Raw genomic sequence first — 14,046 nt, forward strand, 5'->3', positions numbered from 1 at the left:
CCTCGCGCGCAAAGAGATGCGCGGGTGGCGCAAGATAACTCGGGATCCCGCGGTCTGAGATTTTTCCACTTGTTCTCCAGAGAGTTCAGATCAAAATAACAATCCAAGAAGAAAGTTTCTTCCTGTATTCATTATGCACTTGCCCCATCTGGAAGCAACATTGTAAGATCCTCTTTGTTTATGGAACTGGATTTCCAGGCTGCTGCTCCATCCCTGCACCCCAAAAGGATCTGCCGAGGATTGGCTGCAAATTAATGCAGTAATTAAGCAATAAAAGAGATGAGCTATTGGAGCAGAAAGTCTGCGCTTTTAGGGCACACTCTATTCAGTAAAATTGATGGTTTCTCAACCTTGGAAAGGTTGTGTGAATTTCCAACTCTCAGAATCCCCCAGCCAACAGGTTCTGGGAGTTGAAGTCCACACATCTTAAAGTTGCCAAGTTTGGGATATGCTGGTGTGAATCCTTGCCTTTGGAACAAATTTGTCACGTCTTTGCTCATGTTTTAGATGTCTTTTATCTCACCTTTATTACTTTTATAAATATCTCCAGAGGTGAAGATGCACAGCGTTCCTTCCTCCTCCCATTTTCTCATAGCAACAACCTTGTGAGGTGGGCTGGGCCAAAGTTACCCAGCCGGCTTTATACCTAAGCCCGGACTTATTAAGTATTAATTAATAATACCGTATTAAGGTTCACTTAATAAAGCAGCTTCTTTCCATTCTTGTAAATGCAGCCAGGGGATATAAGCAGGGCAGCTAGCCTCCACCACCAATGAGCTGCGTTCCAATAAAGTCGCAGCTTGAATATATTTTTTGTAAGGCTTAAAGTTCCATTAAGTAACAGATTGAGGAAGGAGAGGTGGAATAAATTAAATAAATCAAATTCCCCTAAAGTCACACTTATGGAAAGAAGAAGGAAAATCTTCCAGCCACTCTGAATCACTGCTGGGAAGATCCCTCTCTTCCAAATGGACAGACAAAATGCGATACGGTGGTGGTAGCGATCCAGAAGTCGATCCAGGAGAGACATCAGTCAGAAGAGGCAAAAAGAGGGGTGAGTTTCCCCATATATCCCCCCCCCAAAGGAGGGGAGAAATAGAGGAAAAAGAACAGAGTAAGAATGTTGGAGGATCTGTGACAGCTTACAGGAAAAGAGAGGGAGGAAACTGAGTTTTAAAAAAATCAAAGGGAACAAGGGAAATCAATATATTAACAATAAAATTAAAAAGGGGTTTTTACTCCTAACTGGAGCCAGCCTAGAAATCAAAGCTAACGTGGAACAGAAATAGGGGAGAATGCTGGAAAACACGAGCCACAATATTCCTAAATTAAGAAAAGCAACAAACAATAATGTGTTGCATAATATCCAAATAAAATTAAAGTTGTAATTGCTGTTAAGCCAAATTTTGCTTCAACCCAAGTTTGGGAATCATTTCCTTCCTGTTTGGATTGCTTTTCTTCATAATTTTTAAACTGTTCTTGGCCACCTCCAGCTGATATTTATCCCATTTCAGGGTTCTCTTCTCCAAATGGAAAACATCTCCCGCTCATCCTTCCTGACCCCGTCCACTGCGGGGCCCGAGAAGATCACCTCTTCAGCCCTGGACTCCTCCCAGGGCATCGAAAGGATCCTGCATCTTCTCTCCATCGTGGTCTATGGGGTGGCCTGTCTGCTGGGGGTGACTGGGAACGGCCTGGTCATCTGGATCGCCAGCTTCAAGATGGAGAAGACGGTGAATGTGGTCTGGTTTCTCAACCTGGCGCTGGCCGACTTTGTCTTCACCTTCTTCCTGCCGCTGAGCATCGCCTACACGGCCCTGGGCTTCCACTGGCCCTTTGGACGTTTCCTCTGCAAGTTCAACAGCTGCCTGGCCTTCCTCAACATGTTCGCCAGCGTCTTCCTCTTGACCGTCATCAGCCTGGACCGCTGCCTCTTGGTGGTCCTGCCTGTGTGGTCCAGGAACCACCGGAGGCCGCGGCTGGCCTGGGCCATCACATTGGTGACCTGGGTGGCCGCCTCGCTCATCAGCTCCCCATATTTCCTCTTCCGAGACACGGCCCCGAGTGCGAGGAACGTCACCAGTTGCTACAATAACTTTGCTCTCTCCAATAACTATACCAGTGAGGAAAGCCGGAGGCTGTGGAGGAGGAGGCACAGAGCCATGATCCTGGCCCGGTTTGTCTTTGGCTTCCTGTTGCCCTTCACGGTGATTGTGGTCTGCCATGGCATAGTGGCTTTCCAGGTGCAGCGCAGGCGCCTGGCCAAGTCGCCCAAGCCTTTGCGGATCATTGCGGCCGTGACGGCCTCCTTTTTCCTCTGCTACTCGCCCTATCACATCCTCTCCCTGCTGGAGATGTCCAAGACATCCGGCAGTCCGGTAGTCAAGCGGGCGCTGCACCTGGGTGTCCCGCTGGCCTCCAGCCTGGCTTTCTTCAACAGCTGCCTCAACCCGCTTCTCTATGTCTTTGTGGGGCAGAAGAGCTTCCGGCGGTCCGTGCGTGGAGCTTTTGAGGGGGCCTTCGGGGAGGATGCCCTCCTGTCCTTGTCCACCAAGAGGAAGTCCCAGGCTGCCTCCCAAACGGAAATCCGGATGGCTCAGCCAGGAAACCAAGTTTAATAAACAATGTGGATGAAGAACGAGGGGTCCTCTTCGATTTCTGTTGTACTTCGGGTCCGGCAATGGCCAGCTGGACCCAGCTGTTCTTGGAGTCAAAGATTTGAATTGACCAAGAAGTGGGCTCCTGTTCAGGGGCCCCTTCCGGCACTCTATCCGTGCCCAGAAAACATTTCTTTGTGCACATGCTAGTGGCAATAAAGTTACTTTATGGCATTTTTATGTAGTGCAATTGTTGTGATGGACTCCCCTTCCCCCCCAATCCCACCAGGTTTGCCAGGAACTCCCCCCATGCCTGAGTAAGCCCCCCCCCGTATGGGGCCGCCTGCCCAGCAGGACAGGGAAGGGGGGCACCCCTAAGCGGCCAATTCCCCTTGCAAGAAGAGTTTTGTAGCCAGCGGGGCGGGGGTTCAATGGCATCTTGATTTGGGGAGGAGTCCCTTGGTGGATTTACGGTAAGTGCCAACCTTCCCCATGGGGGTGTTTGGAGGAGACCCCCAAGGTGCGGGTTGCGGAGCTTTCCGTGCAGCTCAATCTTCCTTTTTCCGGGCAGAAGCCCCCTCCCTCCTCGAAACAACGACCCCGCGAGGATGGACGCTGCTGCCTCTGAGAGGATGGAGCAGGGCGGGCTCGGGATGGGCTCGGGGGGGGCGGGGGCCGGCAGCTGCTGGCGGCTCTGATTGGCGAAGAACCGCGGGGGGCGGAGCTTGATCCGTCCCGCCCTGCCGCCATTTTGCCGCCGCCGCCGCCGCGCCAGGCCGGCCGCGGGGCGCAGGTGGGTGGTGGTCGCCTTGGGGACGCGCACCCCTCCCCTCCCCTCCACCCCGCCACGGGGAGGGGTCGCCAGGCGGGGGAGAGCAGAGCAAGGCCGGGCGAACGCGAACCCGGAAGATGCACGTATGAATGCCACCCCCTCCTCGCCTCTCCACCCCTCCCCTCCCTCCCCCGGGCGAGGGGGGACCTTCAGGGGTGGGTGGGGGTCTCGCCCTCCTTCCTGAGGGGTTTGTGATGGGGCGTCGTGGCCTGGGTGCAAACTGGGGAGCATCCCTTTCCCTCAATATCGGCACGGGCGGTTTTAATTCGAATAGAATATTAATCATTAATTCCATTTTGGGGGCTTGAGGGGGGCTGTGTGCTGCCCCTCCCCAAATTAACCCGGAAGGAGCCTTAGATTGTCTTACTCCATGGGATATTCTCCATTCTGCCTTTTCGTTGCAAATAATGGGCTTGCTTCTCTCTGTGTTGTCTCTACAGAAATTGATAAAAAACCCTATGCTATGTTAATTTAATTATATTATAGATTTCCTGTGGCCTCGTGCATACGTATGAGTCTGGGCTGCCCCTCCAAATTGCAGGCAGAGGGATATTAGTGCTGTTCCTCCATAGCCTATTCCTTATTCTACTCTATAATCCAATTACACCTTATATTATAGAGCTCCTGTGGGTTCACTTGCAGGTATGCATGCTTGTCCTGCCCCTCCAGGAACTAAATGGGAAGGACCATGTTATTTTATTTATTTGCACGGTTTTATAGCCACCCGTTTCATAAGAAAGTGACTTTTATTATAACTCCATGTGGGATTGATAGTGTCTGCTTTTCTTCTGGAAACTAAATTGCAAAGAGCAATAGGTGGGGGGAATCAAATAGCTTTCCTAGGGTGTGTATTTTGTAGAGACATTCATAGATGCCTCGCTACCCCGCCCAAAGCTGATCTATATTACATTATTCTATATACTTTTATATTTTATTATGACATATATCGTAATGTGTCTGCTTAAATACACCAATGTGTTTTTGTTATAGTATCCTTTGATTTCATGGGGGGGGTGGTCTTTCCATCTCTCATGTCCCCCCTTGTGTTGCTTACCTGGGGCCCCTGAAATATGGCTTTTAGGGAGCTCCTTTGCAGCTGGGCAGCCCTTTAATGGGAGCAGATGAGGGTCCCATCCCTAATTCCATAGACCCTGGTTTAATTGGGAGTTGCTTTTTTCAGGGGGGTAGTAACCTTTTCTCCCACCCTTCTGTTTGAAATTCTGGGAATTGGGCTTTTTAAAATGAAATTACAGTGGGTGCGACTGGGGAGATGCTGTGGGGAGAGAAAGTGCAAAGGGTAGCTGAAGATGAAAGTGCCTATTCTTTGGGGGGGGGTGAACAATGTTGGAAGGACGGATGCATGTCCTCTCAAAAGGGTTGCACTGTTTGGGGGTTGGAAAGCTTCCAAGCAGCAGCTGAAAAGCAACAGCTTTGGCATCCAGAGACAGTGGTAGGAGGGGGAGGTTTCCTGGAAATACTAGAGACTGGATGAAAACCCACCCTGCAAGATGGCCAGCCATTTCTGGAAAAAGTGGTGAGTTTTTCTGCGAAGTCACTTGGACTTCAATCCAGCTCCAAAGAGGTTGGACTTTCCCCTCCCAGCAGCCAGACAGCTTCGCCCATTCATGTTGTTTACAGTCTGGTGGATGCCTTTTCTTCTGAAGGGGTTTTATTTCCCTGCAGAATTTGAATTTGCCGCTGGGTTTGGGAAGGGACCAGAATGGATGGGCGACTTTTCTGCTGCCCATTACCTGTTGCCATGTCCCACCAAAGAAACCCCTCAAAAAATCTGAAGGGGAGAAGATCGGGATCACGATCCCAGGTCTAGATCTGCTTTTGCTGTTTTACAGCCTCTCTGTCTTGGCTCACTTTTATTTTATTTCTGTGTGCCTTTTATTTTTCATGGGTTTTTTTCCCTGACAGTCACTTTTATAGCTCCGTGTGCAATTTTCACTAGAGGTCTGCTCCCCGTCCGGGTCAGGCCCTGGTCCTTGCACATCCAAGGCTGTGTGATCCTCAGATTGCTTTCTTGCACTTTTCCCTCGTGCTCTGGCCTACAGCCATGTTTCTAAATGCAGACAGAGCCCATAAATTTTACAACACCTGCCCTGCGCACCTGGTCCCTCCTGTGCCAAGGGGCAGGAAAAACCTGCTTGCGACTTGAAATATCCATTACTGTCAAATGAACAAAGTAGAAAGCTTCTCCCTAGTGGACAGGAATCTTGTGTATTTCACCAGATGGATATTCTCACTGATGGGCAAGGAAGAGGGCGCTTGTGCTTTATTTTAGCGCACCCCTTATTTAAATTATATTTAGAGAGAGGAATCATGGAGTTCAAAAAACTGGCAAGTCATCTGGAAAACAAGATAGAAATAGCAACGTCTCTCTTTCTCTCCCTCCCCAAGAGGGACTGGCAATTCTCTCTTCTGAGATGCTGTGAAATGCAGCTTTTTTGGACCCCAGGACCCGCTGACTCCAAAGCAGATCCCAGGAAGGAAGCAGAATGGGTCTCCTGATCTCTTTCTGGGGGAACCTACTGTGAAAAACCAGGCTTGATGACAGGAGAATACCAAAACGACCTTGAAAGAGACCCACCATGTAGAGATTTTATTACTGGGCTGAACTCCCAGAATGCCCTCTTGGTGGTGCTTCACCTCAAGTTACTGATCCAGTCGGTCCACCTAGTGGATTTGCATGGCTACGAAGTTAACCCTGGCTTTTATTTTACCAATTCATCCTCGCCCTGCGACTTGCTTGCAGCTGCCAGCTTTCCTTGCCACCCAGAAGACCCGTGCCATTTGAAGTTGCCATTGGCACCTTCGTCACAAGACCCTGCTTTTGGTTGTGCGTTGTGGTTTTCATTCTCCACTGCATTGTCGCTGCTGCCTTGGAAAGGAAGATCTTCCTCTTTGGAGGAGTGTTTTGCCAGGCAGGTTTTATTATTCTTGTGGCCCCCCTTTCAAACGGCTGCCTGCTAAGGGAGAAGAAGTGTATTTGAACGGAGAAGGCAGAGGTTTATAAAGCGTGAAAGAGATTTTCCAAACTCCTTTGGGCAGCAGACCTAAACAAACAGAATATTTTTGGTTTGCCCGGGAGACAAGACTAAGAAAAAATACTTTTATAATGTTGTTGGCCAGAATTGGATGCAGTTCTGATATATTTCTTTTCTCAATAGCTGCCACAATCAGAGGGGCAGTTTTCGTGTTAGGATCTGTAGATCTCTTATCGGGCAGATAGTTCTGGATTGTAGCACAATTTGTACATTCCGTCTCCTGTCAGGAGTTGGCAAACTAATCCTCTCTGAGTAATAAATTTGGCATTGGATGATGTCCTGGGACGGGACTGGAGTACATTTTAAGGAACACTCATTAGATTTGGCATTTTTTCTAAGCCTAATCCAACACTTGCTGGCGGGTGACTGGAGTTATTTCCTGCTTTTGGTTTTTAAAGATAGTAAACAGATTTCTTAAATCAGAGCTGCTTTTATATATATCTTCTTTTTCCGCAGATGCTTAAAAACAATGTTCTAGAAGACTGAAGTGTGGTGGGCTGATTTCCCTAAACCCTTTTCCTGGATCACATCTTTATTTGTAAGTGCAAAAGCTGGGAGTGCTTTTCTGTGATCGGAAACAGCCATAGAGAGAAAAAATGGCCACATTAACTGTTGGTTATTGTATGTAGACTCTTTAAGCATGTGCTAGGCTTTGGATTCAGAACACTGCACTTCTGTGGTGGAGCCTAAATCTGTTGGTTGGAAAGGTTTAGGTTACTGGACTTGCTTTTATTCATCCCTGGTTTCTGTGGCCTTCAGATTCTTAAGCTGCTGGCAAATGAGGTTCCTTGTGATTATAAATGAGGTTTCTGCTCAGATAGGCATAGCTTGTGTTGCTGGGTGGTGTTCAGGCCCTCTAAATCAGTTGTTTCTTAACCTCAGCCACTTTGTGGAGTTCAGCTCCCAGAATTCCCTAGCCTGCTCCGCTCTGCTGACTGGGGAATTCTGGGAATTGCTGTCGACCCATCTTAAAGTGGCTGAGGTTGATACACATTGCTTTAAATGCTGCAGGGGAGACGTCTCAAAGCCCTATTGCAGAAACTCTTGAAATGCAAGATGTCAGTCTTGATGTTGTAACTTTTGCTTGGTTGAGGGGTGCTGAGAAGTTCTTGGTGGATTTTTTTTTTTTGCCAGTATATCCAAAGGCGAGACCAGAAAGGCCGTTTTGATGTTTTGTGTGGCACCCGTTGGACCAGGGCCCATCATGAACATCACGAAGGGAGGCCTGGTCCTGTTCTCGGCCAACTCCAACCCCTCCTGCATGGAGCTGTCCAAGAGGATCGCTGAGTAAGGCTCCCCTACTGCTCTGTTCTTTTTCCTGACTGTTTTCAGCAGCAGAGTTGCTGGATGGGGAATTCTGGGAATTCTGCTGGATCCTTTTCCTCTTTGTGACTTGCTTTCTCTTCGCTCCTTTTGCAGGCGTCTGGGGGTAGAGATGGGCAAGGTTCAGGTGTACCAGGAGGCAAACAGAGGTGAGTGAGGGACTCCTGTGGCCTCAGTAGCTGAAGGTTGAAGGAGGGGGAGCAACCAGTTCATTCAAGGTCTCCTCCTTCCCTGTGGCACAGACACAAACACACTTTCTGGAGAATCCTGTCGTTTGCAGCGATGCCCGCTTGTTCTGATTCTCAAAAACCAGATAAGGCCCAGCAGCGTTGTTGTGGGTTTTCATTTTACACTGCGCTCTGATGTAATGTACTTTACACATGTGTATAAGTCATGAGCACATCTGGTTTTTTGTTTTTGTTTTTTTGGCAGAAACGAGGGTGCAGATTCAAGAGTCAGTCCGAGGCAAAGATGTCTTCATTATCCAGACCGTTTCAAAGTGAGTCCAAGCGCTGACGGGAAATGAGTCTCCTCAAATCAGTCTGCTTATCTGCCTTGGTCACGTTTGCAAAATGATACTTTATTTTTACAGTTTGTGTTGTGTATTTCGCAATGTCCCCTGATACGCGAATGTGTTGGTATTCCAAGGGACTGTTTGGAGCAGTGAGGGCCAGGGGTGACTGGGGGGAAGGGGGTGAAGCTGATCCACAAGGTGCAAAACAGCAGCAGACGAGCAGGAGCTGCCAGGGTCCGTGGGGAGGGCGGTTGCCGGACTCGCCTCTTTTCCTCCCAGGGACGTGAACACCACCGTCATGGAGCTGCTGATCATGGTCTATGCCTGCAAGACCTCCTGCGCCAAAAGCATCATCGGCGTGGTCCCCTACTTCCCCTATAGCAAGCAGTGCAAGATGCGGAAACGGGGCTCCATCGTCTCCAAGCTGCTGGCCTCCATGATGTGTAAAGCAGGTGAAGAGCTGGGAGCAGGCACCTCCTTCGCCCTCACCCACCTTGGCTGCCCAGGACACGCCCGCCCACAGCCGCCTCGGGGAAGATGGGCCCTGCCCCACGGGGGGGGGGACCTTCTGCCTAGAACTCAGCAGGGGGGCCTGACAGAGCTCCCTGGTGGGGATGGCCAAGCCCGCTTTGTGAGTGGGGATGGGCTGGGGCTGTCCTGTGTGAGCCAGCCTCAGTGATTTAACCTAGCCCTGGGAAGAAGCAAAGAGGCATCAGGGCTGCTCACGTTCTGGACAATGTTGAGGAGGAAAAATAAGAGGAAATGCAGTGAAAATGCAGGGATCTACCCACTAGCCATGGGTTGATCCTGTGCAGAGGCAGCCTGGGCTGGCCCAGGATGGAACCTTCCCTCGCCCATGGGGATTTGGGGCCAGCTGCATTTTCTTAGTTTGGCCTCCCTTGTAGGATGGTTGCTGTGGGGGCAAAATAGGCAGAAGGGTTGGGATCTGCTGCCTTGAACGTCTGAAGGAAAGACGAGATCTGGACCCAGCAAACGTTTTAATTTTAGATATGTAGATACTAACTATTTAGATTATTTAAAGTGTGCCTCCTGGTGGAATCCAGAGCTAGTCCAGGGTGCATTTCTAGCATCTGTCACATCTGCTGGCAACTTTCCCTAATCTGGTCCTTTCCTGCCCATCATCCCCAGCCAGCCTGGCATTAAGTTTACTGGGATGGGAGGGGAGGGCCGGCCTGTTGATCCTCTCCTCGGCGAAGCAGCCTCTTCTTATTCCCGCTGCCTCCCCAAAGGGCTGACTCACCTGATCACCATGGATTTGCACCAGAAGGAAATCCAGGGGTTCTTCAACGTCCCGGTGGACAACCTGAGAGCATCGCCGTTCTTGCTGCAGTACATCCAGGAAGAGGTGAGCCAGGCCAAACCCTGGGCCTCCGGGCTGAGCAGCTGCAGGGGATGATGGGGCTCTCAGTGGAACCTGTCCTAAACTGGGGAAGGGGGTAATGTGTGTGTGGGTGTAAAGACCCCCACTCCTTGTAGGACGGATGCCAAAAATTAAGGCCTCGGGAGAAGGCAGGCCAGGGTCAGCCGCTGAGTAATCTCTAGGGCTTAGATGGCCCCGAGTCTCCTCTGCGTGGGGGGCTTTGCAGCTTGGAATCTGGGAGATTGGGAGGTGGAGAGGAAGCGCCCCTGTTTGTGCTTCCGCTCTCTGCAGAAGCAGGGACACGGCCCACCTGAATCGTCCCTTTTGTAGTCAAGGTAAAAGGCCAGCTCTGAGTGTGGTTGTGCTGCTTTTCATTGTGCAGATCCCAGACTACAGGAACGCTGTGATTGTGGCCAAATCTCCTGCATCTGCGAAGAGGTAGGTGGGTCCCTGACTCCCTAAGACCATCTAGTCTTTCCCCAGAATTCAGTAGGGCAGGGATGCCCCACCCAGGCAGCTTTTAAGACCTGTGGAATTCAACTCCCAGAATTCCCCAGCGAGCCATGAAGTCCACAGGTCTTAAAGCTGCCCAGGTTGCCCCCCCTTCCCCGCTCTAGGGGACGATGTTCCTTCCCCCCAAGACGCCAGAGGAGTCTCTGTGTGTCGTGGGAGGTTTTTCCTCTCCTCGCGTCCGTGTCTGTGCCAAGAGCGTGGTGGACTCTTTGTCCTTCTCGGCAGGGCGCAATCGTTTGCTGAGCGCCTGAGGCTGGGCATTGCCGTGATCCACGGAGAGGCTCAAGATGCCGAGTCTGACCTGGTGGACGGGCGCCATTCACCCCCAACTGCCAAAAGTGTTGCCGCCATTCACCCCAGCTTGGAGATACCCAGTAAGCAAAGCCTCGGGCAGGGAGAGATGGCACCCCCTCCAGTAGGCTATTATCCATGGCTTTCTGGGGGGGGGGGAACTCACCTGGTTTGGATGGCTGTGTGAGGGATGGAGAAGCCGTGACTGGGATGGAATGGAAGTGTGAATGGCCTTGGAAGGAGGAGGAAGAGATGCTGAACAGGGAGTGATTGGATAAGAGAGGCCGCAGCCCTCAGCTGTATGACGGGCAGAGGCAGAAATTCGGAAAGGAACCCTTTCAACGTCTCAGGCTCCAGAAGAGGCGGCGGGAGATTTGTGCTGCTGAATTCAGAAGACGGGTCCTTGATCAGAGCAAGGTCGGCTGGGCAGGCCGTCCTCCCTGGGAAGGCCTTTTGCAGCGGTTGAGGCAGAAACCCCCATGCCTGTTTTCCCTCTCCTTTCTTCTTTTTTGTCAGTGCTGATTCCGAAAGAGAAGCCGCCCATCACAGTGGTTGGAGATGTTGGGGGACGAATAGCCATCATTGTGGTAGGTTGGCCTGGAGGCCTGCGGGGTTCAGAGGCTGCCTGTACAAGAAGAGGAGGGGGCGCTTGGGGTGATTAAGAGCCCTGGTGGTGCAGGGGTTAGAAGGTGCAGGACTGCAGGCTAATTCACTGCCCACTGCCAGGAGTTCGATCCTGACCAGCTCAGGGTTGACTCAGCCTCCCGTCCTTCCGAGGTCGGTAAAACACGGACCCAGCAGGCTGTAAAGAGAGCGCTGTGAAGCGGTATACAAGTCTGGGTGCTGTTGCTCTTCACTTGGAAAACACCATTTCTCTTTCCTGAACTTGACCCTCCAGCCAATCCTGGTTTGTCTGCTCTTGAGCGGTGTTGGCTGTCAGGCTAAGCTCCCTTTTTTTAGTCCTCGGTACTTTAACTTTCCCTGCGCACAGGTGCCTGGGGGATATGGTCAGAAAAGTCAAGATGACAGCTGCCAATGATGGCATGGAGGATCCTCCCATGGGAGGCAGATTAAATCTCACCTCCCCCCCCCCATGACATCCTTGTCTCCCCGATCAGGATGACATCATTGACAACGTGGACAGCTTCCTTGCGGCCGCCGAGACCCTCAAGGAGCGGGGGGCCTATAAGATTTTCGTCATGGCCACCCACGGCCTCCTCTCCTCCGACGCCCCCCGGTTGATAGAGGAGTCGGCAATCGATGAGGTGGGCAATGGCCTGTCCGGCCAAGCGACTGCGTTTGGCAGCTGAGCAGTTGGGGAAGGCCCTGGGTTTGAATCTCCAGCCCCCTGGTTCCTGTCTCAGCTCCTGCTCCCACAATGTCTGGGCCTGGATGCCCAAGTAGCAACGTAGACAGGTGTCTTTAAATCTTGGCAACCTTTATGATAGGTGGACTTTATCTCCCAGGATTCCCCAGCCAGCCAAGCCAAGTCCACACATCTTCAAGTTGCCAAGGTTGAGAAACACTATCTAAGGACCTTACAGACAGGGTTAATAATTGCCCGGCACGAGGCCTGCAATCCTCACCACTAATGTCATGATTTGAAGCCATATTCTTGCGGGCTCAGGCCTAGAAATTTGCCCAGTTGGTTTAGCTGGTGGTCTCCTTCAACACTCATAAAGGTTCAAATTTAACCTGTTGAATCATGGAGCTCTTTGGTGACTGGGAAGCAGTGCAGCCCACCTCCCTCTGCCGGGCAGGAAAGAGCCCTCTGTCATCCCCCCATGAGCTCTTGGAGACAAGGCAGGATCAAAATAGGATGGATAAATTAAATTAAATCATTTAAAATAATCTTCTCTGTCGTTTGATTCATGGCGATCCATTCCAGGCCAAATGCAACAGCTTTGTCCAGTTTTGCAAGGGGGTTGAGACCTCAACTTCTGGAGTGGCTCTTCCTCCTCCCTTCCCCCCCCCCCCAGTAACTTCTGATCTCTGCTTTTGTTTCAGGTTGTGGTGACCAACACTATTCCTCACGAGATCCAGAAACTGCAGTGCCCCAAAATTAAGACAGTGGACATCAGCTTGATCCTCTCGGAGGCCATCCGCAGAATCCATAATGGGGAATCCATGTCGTACCTTTTCAGAAACATAGGACTAGATGACTGACCGTTTCTTGGGCAGGCTTGAAGAAAAAAAAAAAAAGATTTTTTTAGGGCCAAACTGGACACGGGACAGAAACCCAGCTGTGAAATTTTTTTGTGGCTTAATCTTTGTATTTCGGTGGGACCCCTTTTTTTATTAGATCGCTTTTATTTTTCCCTTTCTTTCCGGTGGTTTAAATGGAGTAGATAAAATTCTCAGAGCTATTTTCCTTTTTGTTTTTGAAAAAGAGAAAGGATTTTATAAAAAGTTCAACCCCCCCCCCCTTTCAGCTTCTAGAGACGGTCAGGTTAGCTGTGCTATTTTGCAGGACAGACCCCCGTGCTGAGTTTTTTTTCTTTGCTCCAGCTTCATTGCAACGAATCCAAGTTCGGAAACATGATCCATTGATCGTTTTCCTCTTTTGGGGGGTGGTGGTGGTTGGGGGTTGGGGTGATTTTGGCGGCAGGAGGGACTGCACCTCCAAGGCATTCATTTCTAACATGGATCCGGAACTGGGATGGACCCTTGTTCATTGTCCCAGATAACATGAAGAGCCTTGCACTCCATAGAGCAGTGTTTCTCAGGCTTGGCCACTTAAAGATAGGTGGACTTCAGCTCCCAGAATCCAAGCTGGCTAGGGAATTCTGGGTCTTGAAGTCCATCCCTCTTACAGTGGCTGAGCTTGAGAAGTACTGCCGTAGAGCTTAAGATAAAGGCACCCATGTCAGACTCGTCTACTTGTCACGTGAAAACAGCCGCTTCGTAGAAGACACAGTTGCACATAAAGGAAGGAAATGAACGGAAGCAGCTGTTTTCATAGGAGTTGAATCCTGGGAATTGAAGTCCACCCATCTTAAAAGTGGCCAAGCTTGGGAAAGACTGCTGTAGCGTTTGGGATGAAAGCACCCATGTCAGAGTTGGCTACTTGGCCTTGAAAACAGCCGCTTCTATTCATTTCCATCGTTCGTGTGCATTTTTATGTATCTTCCCATGCGATTCACACAAGACGCTTTCTGCGTTATTGAAGGACAAGGTAGCCCATAATCCTCCTTCCTGCTCTTCCCAGCTTGCTTTCAAGTGCTTTTGTGCATTCGACAAACGGTAGCTACAGCATCGCGTTTGTATCCAAGACCAGCCAAACAAGAAAACCGCAGCATTGTACGCAGTTCCGTGATATTTTTTTTGTAACCATGCTTTTATAGGAAAACAACCATAAGGAATGTGCACTGGTATTTATTCCCTGGCACAAATAAAATGACTCTGGTTTTGCGTAAGCTTCTTAGGAAATATTTCTTTGATTGTTGTCCTCTCTTTGGTGTTGGGATGCTTTCTTAGCTGAGCACAGTTTAACATCTGGTGAATTCTAACCTCCCAGCTGAATTCAGATGCTGGGGAAAGAT

General features: G+C 50.3%; 2 protein-coding genes across 6 annotated transcripts; both read left to right on the plus strand.

The window, feature by feature from the left end:
* The first annotated feature begins 31 nt into the window (after positions 1-31).
* LOC120319284 (chemokine-like receptor 1) lies at positions 32-2,725 on the plus strand. Its single transcript, XM_039367980.1, has one exon. The coding sequence runs from the start codon at positions 1,530-1,532 to the stop codon at positions 2,616-2,618; it is 1,089 nt and encodes a 362-aa protein (XP_039223914.1). The 5' UTR covers positions 32-1,529; the 3' UTR covers positions 2,619-2,725.
* A 604-nt stretch (positions 2,726-3,329) lies between these two features.
* Positions 3,330-13,920, plus strand: PRPSAP2 (phosphoribosyl pyrophosphate synthetase associated protein 2). Of its 5 annotated transcripts, XM_039367944.1 has the most exons (13): positions 3,334-3,512; positions 3,916-4,071; positions 6,939-7,020; positions 7,617-7,769; positions 7,902-7,954; positions 8,238-8,304; positions 8,599-8,771; positions 9,570-9,685; positions 10,083-10,138; positions 10,439-10,587; positions 11,021-11,091; positions 11,623-11,769; positions 12,512-13,920. In XM_039367944.1, the coding sequence occupies exons 4-13, from the start codon at positions 7,651-7,653 to the stop codon at positions 12,668-12,670; spliced, it is 1,110 nt and encodes a 369-aa protein (XP_039223878.1). In that variant the 5' UTR covers positions 3,334-3,512; positions 3,916-4,071; positions 6,939-7,020; positions 7,617-7,650; the 3' UTR covers positions 12,671-13,920. The 5 variants fall into 5 exon arrangements, with proteins under 5 accessions (XP_039223877.1, XP_039223878.1, XP_039223876.1 ...); XM_039367943.1 differs by lacking the exon at positions 3,916-4,071 and having other exon boundaries at positions 3,330-3,390; XM_039367942.1 differs by lacking the exon at positions 3,916-4,071.
* The last annotated feature ends 126 nt before the right edge of the window (positions 13,921-14,046 follow it).

The sequence above is a fragment of the Crotalus tigris genome, unplaced genomic scaffold, assembly GCF_016545835.1.
Source record: "Crotalus tigris isolate CLP2741 ecotype Arizona unplaced genomic scaffold, ASM1654583v1 scf7180000020608.1315917, whole genome shotgun sequence".
NCBI classification, from domain to species: Eukaryota; Metazoa; Chordata; class Lepidosauria; order Squamata; family Viperidae; genus Crotalus; species Crotalus tigris.

Excerpts from the sequence above, each read along its gene's own strand:
- LOC120319284 (XM_039367980.1), top strand. The coding sequence starts at position 1,530 with ATGGAAAACATCTCCCGCTCATCCTTCCTGACCCCGTCCACTGCGGGG.
- PRPSAP2 (XM_039367943.1), top strand. The coding sequence starts at position 7,651 with ATGTTTTGTGTGGCACCCGTTGGACCAGGGCCCATCATGAACATCACG. Across the intron at positions 9,686-10,082 it reads TGCAGTACATCCAGGAAGAG|ATCCCAGACTACAGGAACGC; the intron begins GTGAGCCAGGCC and ends TTCATTGTGCAG. Across the intron at positions 11,092-11,622 it reads GACGAATAGCCATCATTGTG|GATGACATCATTGACAACGT; the intron begins GTAGGTTGGCCT and ends CTCCCCGATCAG.